The following is a 27,058-nucleotide window of genomic DNA, read 5'->3' as shown; positions in this document are numbered from 1 at the left end:
AAACTTTGATTCCCTTAAAAGTAGGCCCAAAGCAAAAATTGTTTCACAATTCAAACAAATCATACGCATGTTTGTCAAAAGTAAAACAATATTAAGGATCATTTTGGTGCAAAAACAAAAACATAACCAACCATTTGACAACCATCGTGCGTGCTATCTACTGCTGATATTTTCATGTTCTATTTGCGAATTTAGCATGAGTGCATAGTTTAAAGGAGTATTTCGTGATCCTAGCATCCTCTTTTTATGACATTTTTCAGTACATATCCACGAAAAAAGCCTATTCCCAAAATTTCAGTTGATCCCGATTTTGCGTTTGCGAGTTATGCATGATTATGTGTATTACACTGCTCCATAGACAATACGTTGTAATTTCGTTCTGGTGCACCAGAACGAAATTCAAATTGCATGATATCTTTGCAAAACGAATTAATCTGCAAGAAATATTTTGTACATAAACATTTTGTAGCCAGAGGTTTCCAGTGATATAAAAATCTCAACTTTTTTTGAGAAAAGTGGGGGGATGAGGCTGTGGATCACGAAATGCCCCTTTAATATGATGATGATGATGATGATGATGTTGGATGATGATGATGATGATGATGATGATGATGATGATGATGACGATGATGATGATGATGATGATGATGATGATGATGATGATGATGATGATAATGATGATAATGATGATGATGTATACAGATGTATTCTAATGTATACAAAATTGAATTACTGCATATTTTGCAGCCAAATTTGAAAGCAAGGTGTCCGATAATAAATCTCAGGCAAAAAAGAGGAAAAAAGAGGGTAGCAAGTTAATGTGGAACGTCAAGGTTTTTGGACATGTCAAATATGGGGGGGGGCACTTCTTGTAGAAGTTGAACAGGAAGGAGAGGGTTGCTCCTATTTGTTGACCGTTACAAGTTAGGTTCAAGTAGATCAGTAAGCCTTAAAACATTGCCTTTACTGAATCGGCAGCGATTTTTAATTAAAAAAATTTGGTATCCGAATACTTCAGAAAAGGATCCTTCCTCTCCTGAAGACGCCACGACAGCAAGTTGACGCCAAGATGGCGTCTCGCTTTAATTGCACCCTTTGGCACCGTTGCTCCAAAAGAAAGTTCATCATTCAAATTAGTAGGCCTTAGAGCAACAGCAGGTTTAACAGACTCGGAATGAACACTAAAATAAAATGGTGAAATGTTCAACTAACAGCAGGTTTAACTGACTCGAATGAACACTAAAATAAAATGGTGAAATGTTCAACTATAAAATCGAACAATAATTATTACTTAGGCCAACTAGCATCTGTTTCGATTTCTCAAAAATATGGAAGAAAAACTTTGCATTACAATTTAAGCAATTTGTCAATTCAAATAGTCCGCGGCTTACGACCTAAGACCTGCTCTGAGGCAGGGCCAAGAAAAGCCGCTTTAAGCCTGGCCTAACAGGCTTGCGTGAGACTACGGCTACAGAAGACTGATTTCGAGAAATGCAAATTTTACCGAAGCCTGGGGCTAATCCTACAAACCTGGCCCACAGGCTAACGAAGCCTCGAGGCTATGGTAGCCGTGCTTCGGGGAACGTGTTTTCAGTTAAGCCTGGTCTTACGACCTCTTAAGCCTTGCGGCTAGACTAGCCAACTGCTAAGCCACCCGTCGAGAAATTCGCCCTAACATACTTGGTAGTGGAGTTATGAGCTTTTATGTTGATTTTACTTCCTATTTTATTGCATGGCAATAAAATTCCTCATGTATTAATTAATTGCTGCTGAGCCTGCTTGGATTTACGTAGTGAAAATTATGTGACTCAAAAACAAAATACCAACAAAACTGACTTTATCTATATAGATGTATATAATATCAGAAATAGTTTGTGAAATAGCAGCAACTGAATAACATGAAATCTGCCAGAAAATGAGTTTTCAAAATGAAAATAAAATAAATTTCTTGTTAAAACCTGCAACCAAAAAGGATTCTTGGATTGAGATAGAAGGACGCCACCATCATTGCAAATAGATATATATAGCATGGGTAATGCCAATGGTGTACCAGCTTGGGGCAGAGGCGCCACCCTCGCCCCTCCTTGTAGTTGTAGTCTTGTAGAGCAGGTTTTTGTGTGATGTTTACATTACACTTAAAAACTAGGTGTGCTCTTGGTTTTGTTGGTTTGGGGAACTAAGTTTCCCCCAACATGAACTTTCCCCCTGACAAAAATCCCAGGTACGCCACTGGGGGATGCTTGTAAACCAGGAAAGTGTGAACAATAAGAAAAACAAACACCTCAAAATAGTTGTGTTTAATTACGTACACAATTAGTGCTAAGCTTGCAACCCAATATAATGCACCACATATATATTGGGGTTGTGCACCGATATATTTCTTGTGTTTGTTTTTTCTCCCGACTTTGCCTGGATTTCATTTTCACAATTGTTGTCTTTGGCCTTATTTGATCAAATCATGCCACATTTCTATAGTAAAATGTCAAGGCAGCACTACAAGTGTCCTATACTCATGGCTAATACTTCCAATGGAACTTCAAAAGTATGTATATCTTGACAAGGAAGGGGTACAACAGAGCAAAAAACTAGAAAGCTTAGATGACTTTTAGATGCCATATAAAAGTATGTTATCTGCAGAAACAATGGCAACAATCTAAGCATTTGTTTCCTGTATTGTATTTGTTGATACTTTAAAAACAAGTATATTTCAAAACAACAATATTTCAAAAGTCAGCATCTTTTAAATCTAGCTGTTAGCAGAGTGATAAGCATGCATGCTCCCGAGCATTGAGTGGGCATAGTATTTAGATCAGCGAGCTATGGAAACCCTGGAGAGATCTGACAGGGTATCTATATACAGATAATTGACAGACTTTGACAACATGTTGTGACCTGTAGTATATTACAACATTGCTTTATTGCTCTTTGGTAATAAACGTTTGATTAACGGCTACTGAAAGACGCAATATATGTCATTTTTATGGTTAGGATTTTGTTTTGGATAGGGTTAAGGTAAAGAATTAAGTTTACATGAGCTGAATTCAGGGTTACCATTTGCAAATGTTCAGAACATTTTATATTAGGCTAGTTCAGCTATAGTTAGTTTTGGGGTAAGCTTAATGTATATTGTTAAGGTAAAAAAAAAGGTAAAGGAGACGATCCTGTAGAAACAGTGATCGGAGTGCGCATTTCTCTTTCATTGGCGATTGGGCCAGACTCCACCATGTAATGTTGCTATAGGGGGATCACTACACCTCATCCACAGCGAGTCTGTTACCTTCCCAGCATTTAAGAATGCCGGTATTCACCTGAGTGGAGAGGAGTAATAGAGATAAAATGCCTTACTCAAGGGCACAACACGATGGTGTCGCTGGGGCTCGAACCTGCAACCTTCTGATTATGAGTCGGAGCCTGTTCCGCTCGGCCACCATGCTCCCCTGAATATTTTTAAGGGTTAGGTAAGGAATACATTTGAGGTAAGGTTCAAGGTGTTTGTAAGCATTAGTTCATGAGTTAGGGAGGAGCTGTTAATAGGTAATCATACCTTAAAAACTCGATAGTTAGCATATGTGCTTACTATCGAGCGCTTTTGAAAACATGAAATTGTACTAAAGTCCGGCGCTTTACCAACTGAGCTAATGGAGTTGAGATACACAATGCAGGTTTACTTGTTTGTATATAACTATGTGTATCGATGATTTGCTCAAAACCCTTTACACTTTTGTGGATGTGGCTCTTCATGTTTTCATGTTTTAAAAGCACTCGATAGTAAGCACAAATGCTAACTATTGAGTTTTAAGGTAAGTGTCATAGCCAGGGGTGTAATTATGTCATCTGCTGCTATCTACTGAAGATAGCAAAGCAAATAAAAGTCTACATGTATTGTGCCATCTGCTGCTATCTACTGAAGATAGCAAAACAAATACAATTCTACATCCATTGTGTCATCTGCTGCTATCTACTGAAGATAGCAAAGCAAATAAAAGTCTACATGTATTGTGCCATCTGCTGCTATCTACTGAAGATAAATTTATAAAGTTTAGAGCCCAAATTATACTGACCATATAATGTATTGTCTGTCAATACTCCCATGCATTAAACTAGTTCCAACTCAAAGCATACCTGCATTTTTAACCTGATTTTAGACAACATGATATACTGGCCAATATATCCCACTTGCTTCCAACCTCTAGAGATTTGGTTAAGTGATCTGTATATTAACTGGTCCTCCTACCCATCAACTATTCTCATAAAGTCAGGTTAGCTTTATTGTGGTGTCACTAATGCTGTCAAATAGAGTTTTTCATGGAACATTTAATTTGTCACATTTTGACACCTTCTGTTGCCAGTTTATTTATTTCTTTTTGGTTCTTTTCAGGGCATTATTTCGACCCTGGGGAATAACTGAAGTAAGTGTAGATTCGAAAATGAAATTTGAACTGATCTTTACAAAATAATTCAAATCTTACACCCCTCTGGTGCCAAGCAAAAAATCACTGAGGACACCGACTGTAGTCATATGGGTTTTGCTGCCCTGGCCAGCAATTCTGTGAGCATATAGCACTTAGGGTGATTGAATCATGGCATCACGTGGGAGTCATGCATGCACAGTGATTATCTTTGTGGTAATTTGTGGTTTCTAGGCGTGTTAGGGTTAACATAGGCCTCAATCTAGGAAATGAACAAGTTAATTAACCCTAACCCTAAACACTGCTTTTTGATATTGGAAGTTAAAGAAGAAATGAAAAAGGAGAGAAGAAGAACAAAGAAGTCACTTGGTACCCACGGGATATGAACCTTAACCTGGTAATCCAAAATGGGAGAATTTTCATAGGATATTAGGTAGTATGAAGAGATTGAACCATGACCAGATGTGGCCGCTACCTAGCTTGTTCTGCATCAATGTTTTTAAAGGATGTGCAGTCTCAAATGTGTTCAATTGTCAAGCCCAGGTTATACTACATCCTGTTATAAGTTCACTCAGTCTACAACATCTTCTTCCTATATACATGCTTTACCTCAATTTTCAGTATTATTGTACAGGCTCTGCCCTAGACTTGAGACAGGTGGTGGTGGTTGAGTGCTTTGGTCCCGGAAACCTTCCCTCTCCAGCTGCAGATACTGCTAAGACATCATAAGGATTTTCTTACTCTCAAAAGGACTTTCAAAAGGACATACTCTCATATTCTCTGAAGCAAGTCAAATAACTACTTTATAACAGCGCATTTTGAATTCATCCATTGTGCAATATTGAAATTCAGATAGCATAAAGTGTTTATGCATTGATGTAATTAATTCATCATAATCGAAGCGACAATGTCGGTGCACTCATCTGTGTACCAGGCTTGCCTAGTTACCATGGTAACAAATTGATGAATAAAGCATGTTATTTTATTCAATGTTGATTATTTTATGAAAGCACGCTGCTTAAATCTAGCTCGGCATGAATAATTTCTTTTCCCAAAGATTGGTAATAATATTAGCACCTTTTGAGCAATTTTCAACAATATGCAATTTTCAGGTGATGTGTTTGATGCATACGTCAAAATTTAAAATATTATTGTGGTCTTGTTATTAAATTCTGTAATTGGTTTCACTATTTTCTCCTTGCAAGGTGTTTCTAAATTTGCCATTTATCTTATTTATGTCTAAACGCTGCCAAAACATTCAAGGAATTATTTGTTGTAAAGAAACCAAAATCTAAATTTTGCATAAAAAGGTTTGAGCAAAAATATTTTAATAAAAACAGAGCCTTGGGAGCACAGGAAATTTTCCAGAAGTAACTGTGCTTGAATTATTAATTTCTTTACATTTTTAAAATGCGCCTGGAAGGTCATATTCATGAAGTTAATATATATTTCTGCTAACTTTCTACTTGTGTTCAATGGAAGGAAATGGAGGCGGTTGACATCGCTATTGTTACAATGCTGTCAACCAGGTGTACTATAGGGGTGAAGATTGAGTGTGGGGTTGCCAAACCCTCAGTTTGGTAGCCCATTGGGTGACTTTTGAGGATTTTCTCTACAACTTTTTACCTTTTCTTGTCCCATAGAAACCAATGGTTAATAGAAAAATTGGGCTACTTTTTTATTATTTGATCTGCGATTTGGGCAGAAAATGAGGCAACCTGACTGAGTGAATAAGATGCTTACAGCATCCAGGTATTGAATTTATCAAAATTTCATCAACTACATTATTTATCATTCTTGTTCAATGTGTGTGATTTAGTGGATTTTTTAAAAAGCTACACACCTTTTATCGTACAGTTCCTTCTCACTTTTTCCCGATGTAGCATAGCATGTGTAATGCGTAAATACAGGGGTGCTGATTGGCCAATTCAATCAAGCTGCATAGCATTGCATGACCTGATTCTTTTCACGCATTCAACAAGGTATGGCAGCAGATCTGACTTTTATTTGGTGGACACAGGTGTACAAAAATTATTTAGGTATGAAAATAATCCAAAATGTTGCTTATAGGGTAATATTTTCTACGGTGAATTGACCCGTATTATGATTTTAGTACTTTAAGGGGTGGGATATGAACGTTGTGACAGTATTTATTGTGGGACATTAGAGCACATCAGACATATCAAATTGCATTCTGAATACGAAGAATGTCCTTCTAATATCAAATAATTTTGATTTTTTGAAATTCGCAATGTAATACACATTTTATGGCAAATGATTAAAAATTGATATTTATGATATTTAACAGTACTCGAAGTAAACTTTATAAATCATAGGTGGGATGAAAAGCCGATGATCGATTGAAAATTTGGACCTTTTCGCATTGAAGATATGGATTTTTTTCTCAAAACACCAAAAATAATTAGGTCTTTTTGGGAAAAAATCCATATCTTCAATATGAAAGGTCAAAATTTTCAATTGATCGTCGGCTTTTCCTCCCTGCTACATACACTTGTCATTAGATTTATAAAATTTACTTCGAGGACTGTTATATATCAAAAATGTGAAAAATATCAAATTTTAATAATTTGTCATAAAATTTGTATTTTATCGTGAATTTCAAAAATGAAAATTATTTGATATCAGAAAGACATTCTTCAGTATTCAGAATGCAATTCGATATGTCTGATGTGCTCTCTTGTCCCACAAAAATACTGTCGAAACGCTCAAAATGCTCATTCCATATCCCTTAAGGTTTCTATGTATTCCATTTTTTGATATTTTGGTAATTTTAAGGTCAATTTTGGCACAAAAGTTTTGATTGGCTATTTGGAACATGTAAAAGTACCCTTTAAATAATGAGCTTTTATAAACATTTAATGTTAACTGGGCCATATGTATTTGCATTAAAACCCATTTGGAATGATATGAATCAAAAAAGAATGTCTCTTGAAAGAGTGGTTTCCACTCTATTAAGAATGATTTCTATTCCCTTTGGAGTGATTTTCACTCGTCTCATTTGATACTCTTTTACTTTAAGAGAATATACTGTCTGATAACTAAAATGCTACACAAGTAAAAGGTGTATGTTCACCGGGACTTTCACATCTCATAAAAAGAATTTTAGCACAAGTGCATATGTTGAAAAACTGCAAAAGGAAGGTTCTTTCTAAGCAATTACCTACTTTATTTGTATATGTGGCATGAAATTGCTGCTCATGACACAAACAGTGCACGACACAAGCCTATGTTGGATGACAGACAGTTTAGTGTCAGTTCTGCATCCCAATTACTCCAACATATTCCAATTAATGTCTTCATGCACATACAACAACCATTGAATTCCAATTACATTTGTTCCAAAACAAACAGCAAACTGAATAAGCTGCTAGAAACCAGGTTATATTCAAATGTTGCTTTGTATATTGTACAACTTTATAAATAATCTGTCCACTCAAGGATAAACATTGTATCTGCTATGTTATTTAATTGTAGATACTGTGTGGAGACAAGTGATTACATCATGTGTTGCACATTTTTAGGTCAAATCTTCAATAGTCTGCAACAGACTCAAGCCAATTACTGTTATAAATCAAATTGGCTGTTCCATTTGATATCTACCCAGGCCCGTATGCAGGATTTATTGGGGTGCTGATTTTGAAAAAGTGGACTTTTTTTTTTTTTTTTGAGCAATTTTGACCTTTTTTGACCAAAAACCTGTAAAAAAACCTGATTTTTTTGCTCGCTATGCTCGCAAATTTGCCAATATGGGGGGTCACACGGCCCACCCCAAACACCCCTGCATAGGGGCCTATGGGCCTGAATCTGCCATACCCCTGTTGAAGATTTAAGAAAACGTCTTTCACAGAGGGAGCATGTTTTTCAAATGAAATTGTGGTTGGGGTAAATTATTTTGAAACCCATGTATATTGGTTTACCTTCAAATGGAAATTACCAATTGTTTATTTTATTTGAAACCTGTATTCCTCTGTTGAATACTTTAGCTATATCTTCCATGGGGAGTGTGGACTTCAGGCAGAATAGCCCATTTGGTTTGTGACTTGTCCCCTCTTCCAAAGCTGGTGAATAATTCAAAACATGTCAATATATAATGTATGTAATCAATTAGGGGGACAAAATCAAAAATTAATGAAAATTTTGAACAAAATTTCCCATTTATCACAAGAGCACGAAATTTGTGATAACATGAAGAATAACACTATGACAATCCTTACACCTACTTATATTCAATGCCTTCCAGCTCTGCTTCATGTCACCATGCCAAAATTGCTACATCAATATTAAACCGTCTTTCTGACCCAATTTGAAGTTAATTCTTGCATTATCACTGTCCTACATTTTGAGTTAGAGCATGCCCTGGTGAGCATGCCAATATCAAGCCCCCACACTAACTCAATGCCAGGTGGAAGTTTCTTAAGAGTCAAAAGGTAAACTGAGACAGGTGAACTCTGGGTGTAAAATCTATACAGGCTCTGATGTTAAAGGGGTAAATCACCAACACCAACAACCTAAAATTAATCAAAATTCAAATTTTGGCATTTTATGGCTCTCAATCAATAAATAAATGAAAGTCCGCTTCAATGTTGGGTACCAGCATGCATCAACAATTTATTCCGCTCACCACTGAGATATACCAACATAATTTCAACATTAATAACAAGGGCACAATTGTAGCACAGCTCCTCTCAACACTTATATACAGTGGAAACTCATTATAACGAAGTTGTTAGGGACAGAGAAATTACTCTTTATATCCAAATTTCGTTATATCAGGGCTGTAAAAACAATAAATAACAAAAGAATTATGTATCTTGGTTCTGGAAAAATACTTCTTTATAACAGGGTTTTTCTTGTATCAGATTTCGTTATAATGAGGTTTTACTGTAGATTGTAATTATCCCCTAACAGCTCCCCATTTGCACCTGGGTGGGGTGAGGCAAGTAAGGTAAAGTACCTTGACCAATTATGCAATACATTGGCACTGACATGATTCAAACCCATAAGCACAGGTGACCTTACAATTATGAGTCAAAGCATCGTATCACTGCACCATCACACCCTCTATGATAAACTTTTGTGTGCGGCACTGAACATGAGCGCAATCTATCAAAGAAGAAATCTGACAATCAACAACAAAGTGGGATTGAAGTAAGTATGTACCATACTTTTATTTAATGTCTCATATTGACTGATGTCCTGCTAGGGCACAGCAGATAGGCCGCCCTCTCTATTTATAATACTTTTATTCTCACACAAATGAAGCTTTCAAATTCAAACACTTGAAGTAAAGCTGACAATAGCCATTAAAGCCATAATGTACAATCTTAGAATATGAAAGTGGTTAATTTGTTTCAAACCCAATTTTTGGCATATTTGTAATGTTTGTAAAGGGCTACTCCAAAGCATGTCCCAACTTACACCTAAATGGAATCTGTCAAAGTTGTTGTGTTTGTCAGGTCGATAATGTCATAATCCACACCAACATCAACATCATCAACAACATAATTGATATTAAAATTATCTGAAAGATCTTACAAAAAGAAGAAGATTGCAATTTAAACAGTTCAATTCTGACAAATTGTTTTCAAGTTACAAACATTTCAAGTGTCCGGAAAGTACAAAATGTTTGGAAAGATCTTTGTACTGAATTCAAATTGGCTGTGAAGGCTGATAGAAACTACAAATTGGTTTCTAATTCATCTTCTTATAGTCCCATTTTGTAATGATCGGACTAATTAAGATGGAGAGCTGTGCAGTAGATTTACATAATTAAGATGTACTTCTCATTATGGGGTGTTGTGTAACAGAGTGGCCTTCAATTTTTGATCACTTCATCATGTAGATGACTGAAGTCTTGTTCACACGGTCAAACATAAGTCACTTATTACTGATAATAAGTGACTTATTACCGGTAATAAGTGGCTTATTACTGGTAATAAGTGACTTGTGCCGGACTGTGTGGTCACATCTTCAATGAAACAACTTCAGAGCCCATCTGCCTGGGTTCCTTTTTTTCATTTTTGTCACCTTTAATAAGGTTGGCAACTGTCCATTCTATTTGAAATCCATACTCCCTCTGTGAAAAACTTGAATTGAATCTTCCACAGGAGGAGTGCAAATTTAAAATGGAATAGTGCAATCTTGGAGAAAATAACAAAAGAATACTTCAGTAATTTTTTTTTTAACTAAAAAATTAAGGTCAAAAATCATGCTTTTTATGATATTTTACCAAATTTAGCATTTTTTATCCATTTTTTGGCAAAAAGTTGGTCAAATTCCATAATAATAATAATTTGTTTGTAGATATTAATATGTAATTTTGAAAATTAATTAAAAACAAATTACTAAAGCATGTTTTTGTTATGTTGTCAAAAAGAATTTGGGTCATCAAATGTTTCGGTGATTTCCTTCAAAACTTGTTAATTTTTACCAAAATTTGACATCACATATAGATTCTAAATATTGCCATTCTCAATATGTATACTTTAATCATCCTTTAGACCAACAATTCAGCAGTTATGAGGCCCTCATTTATCAGTCCTAGAGATTATTGCACATCAAATATGGGAGGTTTACAGACAGGCAGACAGACTCACAGACAGACAGATGATTTGACAGCCAGACATGGACAGCTAAACTTATGGCATGCTAGCCATATAGGCTTCAACACATTTTCTCATAATATCAAGAGCTATCGCAAGAACCACTGAACCAATACTAGGATTGTTTGTACTCATTTTAATGCATTTTTCATGTTGATTCCAAATATGGTCATGAAACCTTACAATTCTGAAAGTTTTGAATTAAAAAAAAAATTGAAATTTGTCACATGGAGAAAGTTAAGACAAGCAAGACACCCAACAGAACCTTTTCAATGAATAGGCTGAGTCCAAGGACTCTATTTTCCTTTTGAAAGTGCATGTCTGGTTCCGAGGAGAAAAATTAGCTTGCAGGAAACAAGTGATTTGTATTTAAATTTCTCTTAAGATGGTGGACCTTAAGTGAATTTTCTTATCTTCACCCATTATGGCCTTACTTACATTTCTCTCAAGTTCATGGTCTCTTACATCTCTTGAAAACATGTGGATAATTAATTTCTTCTTCAGAGGGTTTTAATTTAGAATAGTAGTATAAAGCATCATGGAGAAAAATGTATAACTGGTTCCATCTTCTAAAAGAATTGTTTGTTTCAAAGAAACAATTTTACTTACGGCAGCTACAATGCTAAATATTCTTATAATATAAGAATAATTTTAATATAATTTTAATATAATTTTAATATAATTTTAATATAATTTTAATATAATTTTAATAATTTTAATATAATTTTCATATAATTTTACATATTATGTAAAATCTACCTTCAAGAAAATCATATGGGCTTATGTACTCCTGATAACATAAATTTCATAAAAAAAGATCTACCTGTGAACATCTTTTTGCACTACGGATATATATACTCTTATAATGGCAGCACAAGTCTACTTTTAAAAGAGCCGTATCAAAGCTTAATCCTTTATAAGGCCAAAAGAAAAAAAGGTTCATCTCAAAGCTCACAAGTGGTTTGAAAACAAATGCGAAATGCAATTTTGAAATTAAAAAAATGTCTGCATTTCTTTTTCTTTTCGAATCGCTTGATTTTACAAATGCGCGTGCAAGCTTTGAAACAAATCCTTTTTTTTTTTGCCTAATAAACACTAAGGATGCATATATTCATATATGGCAGCACAAATCTACCTTTGAAAAGAACTGTATCACATCCTTTACAAATTCACAAAAAAACAAGCATCATATACTGAATTACACATAAGGCAGCTATAATGATTAAGGAGCATTTTGTCAATAGCATCCTCTTTTTATTCATGAAAAAAGATTATTCCTAAAATTTCAGTAGATTCCAATTTTGCATCTGTTTGCAAGTTATGCAAGACAGTTTTTCCACACATACATCATGTAGCCAGAAGTTTCTGATGGTATAAAAATCTGAACCTTTATTTTTACAAAAGTGGAGGGATGAGACTGTGGATCACAAAATGCCCCTTTGACAACATAATTATACATTTTACACAAAATAACTTACCTGTGAACATCATATTCTGAATTGCACTTAGGGCAGCTATAATGATGCATATTCTTGCATTCAGATACCCTAGTAGGCGAATCATGTTCCTCTGTCAATTGTGTCTTACACCCAGGACACACACCGATAGCCAACGCAGCTCTATCCATTCTGGCACTATACGTATGACATAACTCTCGCGGTACGTTGAATTCAGGAGCAGACTGTGTCCTTGTCAGCAATGCTGGTTTGTTGCAATGCCCTGGACTGTCTCTATCAAGGGAAGAACCAGTTTTCTGCTTGGCTTTCCTCAACTGTGATAAGTATGGGGATTCTGAAATCAATGCAATAGTAAAAAGAGAAAAGAAAAAAAGAGACCGCATCAAGCAAATGTAATTGGTTTTTGAATTGCAATGTTAAATTTGCTCCTCGTAGGGTAGAAGCGACATCAATGTTCTTATTATAGCCATGTTTGTCATCACTCTTGTCAGCTACAAGGTTTTTTTGCGGGTTTGTATCTTTTTTCGGATACGGAATATTTATATTTAAGTGATAATTTATGAGCAATGAATATTTCACTTTTTACAAACATACGCCTTCTTCAAAGACTAATATTGTAACATTACCATAACATTTTTTCCACAAAAAGTTACTTTCACTGTTAGATAAATGTCTCCTATTAATTTGGAGTCAAGCAAATGAGGTAAAACAAAGGAAAGCGCTATTTAATTCCAGCGCCTATATCGCCAATGTGTGTCACTCCGCCGATTGTAACTGAGGTTGATCCGCTTGATGTACGTCATCGTACAGTACATCAGGTATGCATTTGACTAATATTTCGCTTGCACAATGTATGAACTAAACAACTTATTAAAAATCTCAAATTTTGTCACAAATACAGCACATAAAGCCTTGATATTTGCAGGATAGCCTATGTTAGTTTATTAAAGTACATTACAAATGTGTAAAAATCAGACTTCTGAAAAAAATCATTGCTTTAAGAAACACAATGAGGTTTGTCTCTTTATTTAAAGTGCCTCTGTGGACAGCACAATAATTGTGAAAAAATATTGAACACAAAAAATCAAGTATAGGGGACTGATCAATATTCATGACAGGGGAATAGGGGATCCCAGGGGAGACTCACAACATGTTCCCTCCTTGCACACAAAACATTTAGTTTTCCCCTTACTTTTAAAAGTTCCTTTGCGTCAAATTTTGTGTTCCTTTTTGCCAGAAAATTGTTCCTTCTTTTTCACAAACCAAATTTGATGTTCTCTGCTAAATTCCCATGACTGAATCCCCCATTGCATCCATAGTGATTAGATGGTTACAGTACATTGTCAGTAGACAATTACTGTCCCACAACTAATCACTTTAAAACAAACTCTATTGTAGCTTGTTTGTTTGTTTCAAATCTCTTGTGCCCATTATCATTATTGAAAATTTACTGGATGTAAAGGTTGTAAGGTTAAAGGTAGAATTGACAATGGAAAAAAGTTCAATTTTTTGTTTTGAACATTCTAAAGAACATTTTGCAAGTGTATCCTGTACATGTTTAGACATGTTCTGAAATTGATGGTGGCAGGAGTTTAGGCATTAATAAATGCCCACTGAAGTTTCCATGTTTAGCAATTTACAGTTTTATGAACACCTTTTAATTAACAATAAAAATATTTTGTTTGAAAAAATTAACTTAAATTGGGCCAAACTCAATTCACGATTTGTCCAAACGAAAGAAAATGAAGAATCCTCAAAAATTGATCTACACCACCATGTGCTGCAGCCTTGGGCTATTTTTAACAATATTGTTAATATTCATAGTTTTGTTTTATATTTCAGCACATACACTTATTGCATTGACTTTCAATACAATATTCACTGTATTTTAAATTAGAATTACCCACTAATAAAGTTTACAGGGGGGGGGGTAAGGGCTAAACATTTTCCTCCAAATACCTTCAAATTGGAGCTATAAATCACCTTCTTTTTTTAATATTTTGGATTTTTTTGCAAACAAAAGGGCACAAAGCCCAATTTTAGTTTTGGAGATCCCATTTTATGCCGTCTAACTAAGTATTTGTGTACCCCCCCCCCCCCATCCCCGGATCTTTACATAATGACAATGTTATTAATATAAAACATACAGAGCAGCCTTTGGTAATATCGATCACATATTGAACTCTCCCAATGAAGTGAAAGCTCACATTTAAGGCATAACAAAATAATTGGAAATTATTGTAACAGATATTTTATTTATAGTAATTAAACACAATTATGTTGAATATGTTATTTTAACAAAAGAACTGAGATTGGAAATTCATATCAAACATCTTACGACATGAAATTTATAATTAAACTACTAGAACCTTATCCAACCAAATTCAACAGGGAGATACAATTGGGCAATTCCACTTGAAATCCATACACCCCATATAAAAGACATTACCTTAATCTCCCACACAGGGGGTGTGAATTTCAAATAAAGTTACCTAAATGGGTAACTCCATTTGAAATCTACACCCCTGTGTGTACGATTAAGGTCATGTATTCGGGTGTATGGATTTCAAGTGGAATTGCCCATTGATTCCACAGAGTTGCCAACATGGAAAGTAATTAGGATTTGATCAATTTGATGATGATACAATGTTTGCTTCAAAAATTATTCATAGATATGTAGATTGAAATATATTTACATGAAAAACAAGTATAGCGTAGGTGTTGCACCTATGGTATTAAAGCCACTATGATTTGCTTAATCAGGAAGTTTTAAAAAATCATTAAAATTCAGACTTTTGCATTTTTGTAAAGAGATTGATGTGCTAACATAGCCTGCCAAGTGATAATATCGAACACTGCATAATTACTGTAAATAAAAGGTGTCCGTCCGTAGGGATACATGCAATTGTATTGAGCTTCATAATAATTATCAACATTGCCGTTGTTTTTTTTCAGTTTCATCAATTTGTTTTATATGAAATAAATACATAATGATTTTATTGACAATTTATTATCCTCCACTCTTAAGGTATTCCTACAAATGATAGACAGGGTGTTGGCAGCTTCCTTGGTTGGGGGATTTGGGGGGCAAAGAACAAAGAAATTACAGCTTGCTTTATTGTTTTTTTAGAAGTCTTCTAGCTTCCAAAATAGTGCTTTACAGGGACAATTTGTGTGTGTAGTGCACATACTTAAAACTATTTTTGTCCATGATCTAGATGAATTTTGGTGAGAAACATATGCCTTAAGGGCAGAGTAATGGGAGAGAACATGGACCTTTTAGAGCTTCATTATTTCTGAATTGTATGTCCAAAGTATACAAAACTATACATTTTTGGAAAGGAAATGAGTCAAGGAATCCCGTGGTGATGTCAGATTTGTTCAAAAATCTCAAGTTTTTGAAAAATCACAAAAATTCACTTTTTTACCCCAATTTTTTGTGACAACTTAGAAAAAAATCCGTTCGGAGTTATTAAGCTAAAAATTGCACATAATGGTGTATATTTTTGTCAAAATTATGCACAAAACGTCCTTAAATTTTAAAACGGTAAGACTTTCACACTTGTAAAAGCTGTATCTGGTGCATGGTCTAAATATGCATCTTTTGCACCAATGAATCTATAATCTCTGCTTTCAGTGCGCCAAAATTCAAAATAATTAAAAAATCTAAGTGGCATTTTGACTGCAAATTTTGTTTTGTTTACACCACATTTGCTGGCGTTAACAACATACCGAATGCGCTTTGATCTGCGTTGGACATACGCCAGAGAGTTGCGCTACGCCACGCGACGACGCGAATCGCTGGCAGTAATCACAATATTTCGCGATTCGCAAGCATTTCTGACTCATTATTTCCGCCAATTTACTAAGCTGTCTTGAGCCATGTGACTTTTTAGAGTTGAACAGAGTGAAATAAATCAAGCAAAAATACGAATAAATATTAGCAAGTTGTATTTTATCAGTTTCAAGTGAAAGAATACATCTTAGTGTTGATAAATATCAAAAAATCTCAAATTCGGTCGTGGACGAATGTGTCTTCCATTACTCTGGCCTTAATTGCCCCTTTTCTTTTCCTTTGCTTTCCTGATTTTCTGTTTCATTTTTTGTCATTGGACACATTTCTCTTTCATTTGTCAGGAGCAGTAACAAAGTTTGTTAATTTTGTTCCCCCACCCCCTGAAATTCACTTTGCCCCACACCTCCAGAAAACAATTCCTGGCGCTGACAATGGTCAGGAGGGCACCCTGTTCCCATTGGCTCATAGACCCTGGAAGATATAGGGTCTATAATGTAAAAGTTGCCTTGCACTACACATTTTATTTCCATGGTTTTCACGTTCCAACCAACTATACTGCAAAAATAACAACTCACAAATATATTTCTACAGGTAGGTCAATGTAATGAATCTTAGAATTGAAAATTTAAAAACATCCAAAGGTAGTTAAAAATTTGCAACATTATGAAATTTAGCAAAACTTTGTACCAAACTTCTTATTGAATAGTATTGCTAGAAATTGAGGTTACTCTTTTTTCCATGTTTTTCTGGAAGACCTGGTAAAGTTTGATGTTAATTGGTCAAGCTCATGCCCAATCATACATGCACATCTAACACTATATCACTATTAATTGTGTTTACCTATTTCCAACATCATGCACAGAATTTCTCGCCACAATCAGCATATTTGTTCCTTTAACCGCCCATGCCCTTATAAATGCCTACACAGCAATTTTACAACAAGAAAAATGTGAAATTATATTGTGACCAATTTAATACTTCAATTTCTTTTAAACTAACTTAACGTTTTTGATAAATCCCATAAGCCTTTGCGAATAAACCTGAGATGTCATCATTTGACATCAAGCCGACTTGTAATGCGCAGTAAGTATACTCGCAAAACGATGTGTGCATCGGCATGACGCATACTGACGTCAAATGACGACATCTCTGGTGTACTTGCAAAGGTTTATGGGATTTACTGAAAAGGTCATTTCTCAGATGCCTATTTTTGGACATTTTTCCAATGTAAACAATGTAAAAATTAACCACCCGCCTCAAATGACTTTGTCAAGTGCTCTGGGCGGTTAATGGAACAAATGCAGCATATGTGTATGCATCATGCATTTTACCTGAATAACACAGGTAGGTCAGTCAGCCCTCATACAATAGGACTTGATTCGTAGATGATTGGAACTGATTGCATTTTTTGTGTATACATATTTGTAATTTTAAATGAACCATTGACAGAATACACAGGGAGGATACATAGTTTAAGGGCACATAAGCTTAACCTTTCAGCACAACATGTAGCCTGGTAAAAGTGTACAAATATATAGCTTTGAAGTGAAAATAGGTCAATTCTCATATGATTTTTAATGCAAATTTGACAACAAAAACAGCAGCACTCAGTGGAGTAGCCAGGTTTTCAGAACCAGAGGGGGGGGGGGCCCAACTTGATTCTTGAGCGCACTGGGCAAAAAATGTGCGTCAACAATTTCCGTTGGTACGTTTACCAACGGAAATTGTTGAGGCACATTTTTTGCCCAGTGCGCTCAAGAATCTATAAAGTGGGGCAGGGCCGTAGCAAGGTTGAAAATTGTGGGGCGGCCATCACAAATGTGGGGCAGCCAATTTACAAATATATGCCCAAATTGAAATAGAAATATAAAAGAAAAACATAACAAATTTCTCAAACAGTGGGGCGGCCATGGCATCCCCGGCCGCCCCGCTTGCTACAGATTCCAAATAATTTTCAACATGCTTTTACATTTATATTTACATTTGCAAATTCCTACTAGATGATAGAAACAAATTCGGTTTGAGTATTCCCGCTCCCCCTCAATTACATTTTACATGAATTGGTCACAAAACATGTGCACAATGTCAAACGCTATAATACGGAACCTTAATGAGCAAGTTGTATAGAATAAAAAGTCATATATTTTTTCTCATTTTATTACGTCCTTGGCAAGCTGGCCAGATTTCCAACACTTCCGCTAGTCAAGCACACAAAATATTGATGTAATTGCTCCAAGCAAATATGAAATGAATTAAAGGTGTGTTTGAATTTCAGGTATAGCAGTTTTTCATTGAAAGTTAGTTTTAGGGTTACCATTATAGTACAGGTTGTTCTTGCATGTTAGTCATGTTAGTTATAATGGGTATTTAGGATTAAGCTAAGGCTAGGGTCAGTCAGGGGCAGGGCCACCCCAATGTTGGATGTTTTGTAATGTATTTCTTTATTACACCAAAACTATTTTTGCCTGATGATTGCCTCAGTATTTCCAACCTCAACAGCCTCTGACAGTCAATGGCATGGGCAGGTAGGTATACAGTGGCAGCACCAGAAATCTTTTTTGGGGGGGTGCATGGGGGGAGGGCAAAGTGTAATTTCAGGGGTGGCAAAATCAACAAATTTTGCGCAAAATTGCAGCAAAGGTTTTACTGGGGGGAGGAGCAACAGTTCTGACTATAGTGGGGGCATTTTCCCCATATCCCCCCCTCTGTGGTGCCACCACTGGGTGAACTTGAATAGTTGTAATATTTGGGTATAGATAAAAGCATTTATACAAGTTAAGGAAGAAAAATTAAAAAACATGTCAAGTCATGGAAAAGTTAACAGGTCTTGAAAATCAAAGTATGCAAAAAATAAGCTGTTGTGTAAAAATATATACCCCAAGCACAGGACATTTTAAATTGCCCCCAAAATAGCGGGCAGGAGTTATAAGTTTAACTAACGGAGAATCATTCTACTTAAACTTAAAACATATAAATAATTTTTCCCCTGCATCCATATTGATTGGCCTTGAAACTAGTCTCCTGTTCAGTCTGAATATGTTGGCTTACGGTGACTGAAAATCATGCAGAAAGAGACTACCATACTTTTAGGAGCTTCTCTCACGAAGGTGACAATGTCTTAACATTTTCATAGAATTGATGGGAGAGCCTCCTCTAGAGCCTAGTATTGATATCTACTGCTGATAATGGCATGGATGACATACTAGTATTGTTATTTACTGATAGAGGCATTGATAACATATTTATATATTTAGCTATCTGCTGTTGATAGAGGCATGGATGACATACTAGTATTGCTATCTACTGCTGATAGAGGCATGGATGACATACTAGTATTGCTATCTACTGCTGATAGAGGCATGGATGACATACTAGTATTGCTGTCTACTGCTGATAGAGGCATGGATGACATACTAGTATTGCTATCTACTGCTGATAGAGGCATGGATGACATACTAGTGTTGCTTTCTACTGTTGATAGAGGCATGGATGACATACTAGCATTGCTATCTACTGCTGATAGAGGTATGGATGACATACTAGTATTGCAATCTACTGCTGATAGAGGCATTGATGACATACACGTATATTGCTATCTACTGCTGATAGGGGCATTGATGACATACAAGTATTGCTATCTTTTTTGCAAATAAAATAATAGATAAGTATAGTATGTCTTTTTACTACAAACACTCAATGATTTGAAAATAAACTTTATTTTATCCATTACAAACTGCTGGGCAGTAAACAAAATATTCTTCAGTCTCTCTATATTTTCTATGTACATAATCATTAATATTCATTTTTATAAGTTCATTCACTTTGTTTCTCAGAAAATTAGAGTAGCCTATATGCTAGAAAGGTCAAACAACATCCACCATGTACGCTTTTAGCAAATTACACTGTTTTTTTGAATAAATTACTTGTATGGCATTTTAACCAAATGACTTTCATTCCTTGTTAACAAAAAGCAATCACTATCCTTTGGCAATTTCTGGTTTGGTAATTGTTGACCCATGTGGGTTTAAAAAGCTGGATTGATATTATAAGATGCAAGATAAAGAGCTCATACAATAAATGTAATGAAGAACATTCAAGTTCAACCCCAGCAAATCTGCCTGCAAAATCAGGCAATATCAGCCAGTAGCATAGCATGAGTCATCCTATTGAGGGTGGGGGCACCAGCCATGATTGGGGCACCGGGCCTGATGGGGGAGGGGGGGCATAAGCCATTTTTGTCAAGTTTCCTATGGGATTTTTAACAATTTTCAAATCAATTGGAGGGCATGTGCCCCCACCTCACCCCTGTGCCCCTATGATGCTACGCCACTGATATCAGTCCATGAAATTGACTTCATTATATTTACGATGTGAGAAATTACAACATCTCTTATATCACTTTATTTAGGTCAAACCAAAGATAAAAAACACAATGTGGGTCTTAACTGAATGCAGAAGCGTGCGCAAAAAGGGGGAGGCAGTCAATCAAAAATGGTCATTTGGTGGAACTGGAGAGGTCACTGTCCATGCCAGTTTGATAGGATCATTAAGATGAAACCATGAATAGTGCATTAAACTTAGAATAAGCTTTACCACTTTACCCATTGAACTACATCAAAATTTTCTGATTTTGGTCGCTAGCGCCTATAATCCTTTTTTTTTTTTTTTTTTTTGCTTTTCACTTTTTCAAACCGTCTAAAAAAATTAGGTCAACCTTTTTGGGCACAGTAATTCAGGAAACAGGATTGTGTGCCCCCCCCCCTCATCAACAAATCCTGCACACGCTACTGACTGAATGGATCTCAAAAGCACAAGGTGCAGAATCTAACACAAAAATCCAATCCAAGATTTTAAAAGGCAAAAAAGTCAAACTGGGTCATAAACCTTTTAACTTTGTCTAATCTTAAAAATTTGTTTGAAAATACATGCGATGAGCTGATTATTTTAACAATAATTTAAGTCTAATCCAGCAGTTGCCACGCTATGAGTCATGACCTGTTTTTAGGTTGTGGATCTTTTGTAAATGTGTCCTGAGCATTTAGCTGAATTAAATAATCTTTCATAAACAGGTTTGAGAAGAGATTATGTGAAACATCCTTATCAGTCAGTAAAAAAATCACTGAAAATCCCATTATTTTGAGCAAAAATATGCAAAATCATCACATTTTTGTCCCCCAGTGTTCAATTTGTGGTTATTTTCCCCCCTCCCCAAATACCACCACAGCATTTGTCTTTTTAAGTTACCATGGTAATTATTTAAAAGATACACAAACAAAATTTGTATCAAAAAGTATTATCTGCTTAAGAGTACATAAGAAAAACACACCATAATTTGAGATAACTTGAGCTACTTTAAATTCAAACCTGTTATTTTAAAACTACCCTGGATTTTCATAGACGTGACTGCATTTTGTGTCTCTCACACACTTACCCATATTATTAATTTTCTCTATTATACTCATAGGATATATGGTGACAAAAAGCAAGTTTTTTTACCAAATTAAAGATATAAAAAATGTTATGCTATGATGACCGACTACAGAATCAGCATTGAAATATAATCAAAGAATATGGGTCAAAATATGACAGCATCTATTGGAAAACAGGATTTTCACAAAACAAATATAAAAATATTAATTTGCCTGGCAAATTTCACACAAGATAAACATATCTCATTTCATCTTAAGGTGATACGGAGGGGTTCATCAGATCTCGGGCATCGGATGCAGAGGTATATAGTGCAATAACACATGGATCTTATTGCAGAGATACTATAACCATTATAACATCAGCCTGCTATGCTTTTTGCCTAAGTCATTTTTTGTAATTTTGAGAACGAAGTACAAAATATGGTTCAAGCATTTTACACATATTTATTCACCAATCTTTGCACAAAAACAAATGATAATGATACAAATGAAAGGGAATAATCCAAAATAATTAGGGTGATTATGTAATCGATGCATGCTTGAACCACATTTTGCCTTTTTCTCAAAATTACAAAAAATGACAATTAGTGTAGCAAGCTGATGATAAGCAGCTTAGTGGCACACTGCATGCTTTCTCCAGAGAGAAGAGAAAAATGCAAAATTGTCCTGATGATTTGCTCCAAGAATACTTTGTTGGAGAAAGCTGAGATGTTGATGTAAAGCATGCAAAATATGCATTTTTAATGCCAAAATATCTCAAAATTAGGTTAGCTTTGATCAGAAATGGACTCAAAGGTTGATGAACCTATGGGGCAATTGGTATTTACTCCACAAGCCAGGATGTCACTGATGCTAAGAAGGTGAAATCTAATTGCATTCTAATAATAAAATGAGTAGCACTAGGATCCACAACATGCTCATCTATCAGGGGAACAGTTCTTAAACCCCAATACATTTGTACATTCATTGAATGACCTTTGAAGATTTGGGTACAAAAACTCATACTCTGCAACTTGAGGTCAAATTTTGCACTACAATTATGGAATTGAGGTTATTGGACTATATGCCATTGGGATGAGGCTCTTGTGATCCATAGTGTAGGTTTTGAGGTGATAGACTACCCATACATTGAAACTGTTTTTTACCAAAAGGCCTCAAATTGAGCGAAGCAAAGAAAAGTGATATTTTTGGTGTATTTCAATAGGGTGATTATTTAGTGATGTGCTGCCTGTAGCTCCTTAAACAGTTTGCTCTATCACTACAAGACCCTTCCTGCATGGCTATATTATCATATCATGTGCTGGCTAGGTTGACATTTAAAGCTTTACAATGGCCGGTGGAGAGGGATTTTTTCCTAAATGTGAAGGACTTTTATCGCAAATTCTCATAATTTTGAAGAAAAAATACAGTCATGACTTTCATTGTCTGCACAGGAATCATTGATATCAATTGATAAGAAAATGTATGGCTCTCAGTGCAATGACCCAAGATTGTATGCCACTATAATTATGTATACATGATATAATCGTGCAATGTCAATGGAAACAGACATACAATTTACATCTTGCTGTTCATAACAAATGAAATTATTTACAAGCATTTTTTTCTTCTTGTTTGATTTCTTTCAAAGGAACATGGCAGATATAATAAAAAAAAATCTTCATAGTTTTACCAATTTGATTTGAAAATTTGAGTACGAGTTGGAACGTGATCATGGTAATGGTTAGGAATGGCCTTGCATCCATTATAGATAAAGCACATTATATAGATGATTTAAATAAAATGCATTTCTTGACTGTTTTGAGTGGAAAACACTCTAAAATGAAAGAAACTACATTTTCTTTAGGCAATATTCACTCTTTTGAGAGTATACAGAATACTTTTCCACTCAAAGAGGGGTTGTCCTCCATTTCACTCTCTCACTTTTTTTCACTCTTTCCACTGGGTGAACATTTATATATACCATAAACAAGAGCTGAGTGATTGTTAGAGAAATTAAAGCATATTGGCTAACCAGGCAGCCTTTGTTTTGTGGCACAGAATAAGAATTCCCAATTTCTTATTCCTCAACCAAAGGGCTAAGACCAAATTGCACAATTCTAAGCTATTAGCTTAATAAGGCGCCGCCAGCGGATTTGCGATGTAATCGTGATGTATCATGGGAAAATTCGACATCAAGTCCAGCATAATACGAATATTACCATGCTATTACATAGGAACATGTGACAATATTTTTTAGTTTGTCAAAATAAAGGTGTTACACGCTAATCGATACTCAATAATACTTAATAATGTGATTTGAAATGTGCACAATTAATTTTTTCTCTATCGATTTGCGTGTAATACCGTTATATTGACAAACTAAAAATATTGTCACGTGTTCCTATGTAATAGCATGGTAATATTCAGATTATGCGGACTTGATGTCGACCTTTTCCCATGATACATCATTTATTTTCCCGTGATACATCACGATTACATCGCAAACCGCTGGCGGCGCCCTTATTGCGAATAGCGAGAATTGATTTGTAGGGAGTGACCTTTCTTTTTTACTTTAATTCTTCTGCTTCTTTCTTTGCTCTTCATACAGACCAGCATGCTTAAATAGCTTGGCCTGGCTTGACAATTTTACTTGAGCCTGGTCCCATTAGGACCCAAGCGTGTGTCCTCCCGGACCGACTGGTTAAAGAAACAAACAAATAATCAAACATTGGAATCTCACTAAAATTCCAAATATTGAACTCTTGGCACTGTTGTTAAAATCTAAACATTTGGAATTTCTCACTTTAAAAAAAAAAGTCAGAGTACAAGGTGTACTTTGATAACAACAGATGGGATGTCATTCCCCTCTATAATCAATGCCCCTGTCACAGTTACACACATCGATTGCAGTGTAAATGTATGTAGGCATTGCCAACACTCATTGCCAGATATCACTACTCTTTCTCTAAATGGGACATTCCAGTTGACATCCACACACCCCCTGTGGAAGATTGAGATAAAGTCTTCTACAGAGGGAGTATAGGTTTCAAACAGAATTGACAATTGGTAACTTCCATTTGAAATACTCACCCCAGTTGTGGATGATATAGGTAGAGCCATGCAGGGGAGTACATGTTTCAAAATAATGTGAGCCCTAGCCAATTCCATTTGAAAAACATACTCCCTCTGTGGATGACTTAAATCTTCCACAGGGTGTGCAGATTTAAGATGGAATAGCCCAACAGCAAGCGAGAGTCAAATCTTTACAAACTCAATCACAATTGTGATCAGTTCCTCTGGCGGCACCACAATTTATTTATTTTGTCACAGGGAAGGGGTGTTAGTCAAATGATTTTTTGGGGGTGAAAGTGGAAAAAGCTTCCCCGAAAATGTGCAATTTTCCTAGTTTCATGACTGGGGAAAAGACACCTTGATGCTGTCACTGGCAGTGACATTAATGATTGGGTGGGTGTTAGGTGGAAGCATAGACTATACAGTAGTGTGTCCAGGGGGTGCTTTTGGGCTGAAGCCCCCTCCCCCTCCGTACTTTGTTAAAAATCATATAAAATCAGCCGTTTTTTTGACGACTTTAGCCATCAAGCCCCCGCATAACTTTGAAAGCCCCTCTGAGCCCCCCCGCAGGAACAGATCCTGGACATGCCGGTGCTAATAGAAAGATTTTCTCTATAGTCTATGGGGAAGGTATGAGAAGTGTAGAGGGATAGAAGATAACAAAATCCTGTCATATAAACAGCGTCTTTTATTTCTAGACCTTCTAAAACTGCAGAGCATCACCCCCCCCCCCCCCATGAGACATATCTGGCTATGCCATTGGTTCCCACAAGAAAAAAATATGGAATTTTCTTATTGTTTGTATACTATAAACATTCAGATTTTGATGACTGCATGCTATGTTGGTTCTAAATGTTTAATATAATGATCAAACACTCTGGAGTGGCAAATATTTGGATGAGTTCATTACCCTTTTCTGAGAGCTTTATGACAGTCCTATGTAAGAGTTCCATTCAATTCTAAGTGAGACATACGAGTATGTATAGCAGTAGCGTAACTTTGGTTTTGGGTGCCCGCGGGCATTAATAGCTGGGTGCCCCACTGCCCCACTGCCCCACTGGAACCAATGGGCACCCAAGCTGAGGGGGCACCCTTCGCTCAGTTCGGGTGCCCGCGGGTTTGCACACCCTGAGCCCATAGGAGTTACGCCACTGATGTATAGGGTTGTTGCCATACTGTCAGGAACAAAAAATCAGTGTTTTGCAGTAAAATACTGGATTCCCTGCTGCCTGTAACTTACCAATAAATGCCATAAAATTCAGTGCAATAATATGGTAAAATAGAATAAAATTTTCAAATGTTCAAGTTATGTAAAAAATTGTTTTCAAATGGTAAGTCGTATATCTAATACCTGTAAATTGACAGCTATTTTTAACAGTGCTGTAATAATACTAATTGTATCCATGTCAAGTCGATGCAATCAAATCATCAAATTTAGTTAATTGTTCAGTAATGCAATTAGAGCAATAGAAGTACAATAATAAATCTATGAAATTGACATTTCCTGGAAATGACTTGAATTTGGAGAATAATTTAAATTAGACTTTCATTTTGTTTGAGCCAATCTATAATATTTAATAATATTCATCCGAAGTAAATTGTGAGTTTCCATGGATACAAGATGTGATACAAGCATGTAGTCTAAGTAGGAGATTGAATTATTATCAACTGGCCAAGCAATCAAGCAGGCTATTGTCAAAATTCTTACAGCCAGCATAATAAAGTTATGCTTTTTAAAACTATGCTTTTTAAGTCATTTTTCTTATATATTTTGTTGGTTTTGTCTCCCTATATTTGCCATTTTCACAATTGCCACCTTTGTTGGATCAGATTATGTCATATACATTGGCATAAATCCCAGGGTGGGGAGATACCCCCATTATTTTGATAGAGGGATGATCCATACAATCACCCCCCCCCCAATGTTGATACCTCTAATGTAGGTTTCTGACCAAATTAACCCCATATTTTGCCATTTTAGTCTAAAAAGTGCCAATTTTTTTGGTGCTTTGCATAAATTCATTCCATATTTGCACCATCATTTTACCGGTTTAGCGTCAATATGGCAAAAAATTTGTTACTGCGCACTTGTACTTATTAATGCCACCAAAGGTACTGGATTCACTATACTTTCCTAGGCAAATTTTGGTATAAAAATGGGTAATCTTTTCAAATTGTTAAAAAAAAAAACGACAACTTCCCTAACTGGAACCTAAATTACAAACAAAATTGGAAGTTAAAAAGAAAAAAGTCATGAAATTGTGTTCAATTTAGGCCTCTCTCTCCGTGG

The 27,058-nt window shown here is 35.6% G+C and overlaps 1 protein-coding gene across 1 annotated transcript in view; it reads right to left on the bottom strand.

Moving 5' to 3' along the window:
• LOC140149945 (uncharacterized) overlaps positions 1 to 27,058 on the bottom strand; it is a 145,702-nt gene that overhangs the window by 67,299 nt on the left and 51,345 nt on the right. Inside the window, exon 2 of the mRNA XM_072171955.1 lies at positions 12,511 to 12,823. Coding sequence (XP_072028056.1) covers positions 12,511 to 12,823 — 313 coding nt within the window. The remainder of the gene's footprint in view (positions 1 to 12,510; positions 12,824 to 27,058) is intronic.

This window comes from Amphiura filiformis, chromosome 4 (assembly GCF_039555335.1).
Source record: "Amphiura filiformis chromosome 4, Afil_fr2py, whole genome shotgun sequence".
Classification (NCBI taxonomy): Eukaryota; Metazoa; Echinodermata; class Ophiuroidea; order Amphilepidida; family Amphiuridae; genus Amphiura; species Amphiura filiformis.
This window is presented reverse-complemented; position numbering and strand designations above follow the sequence as displayed.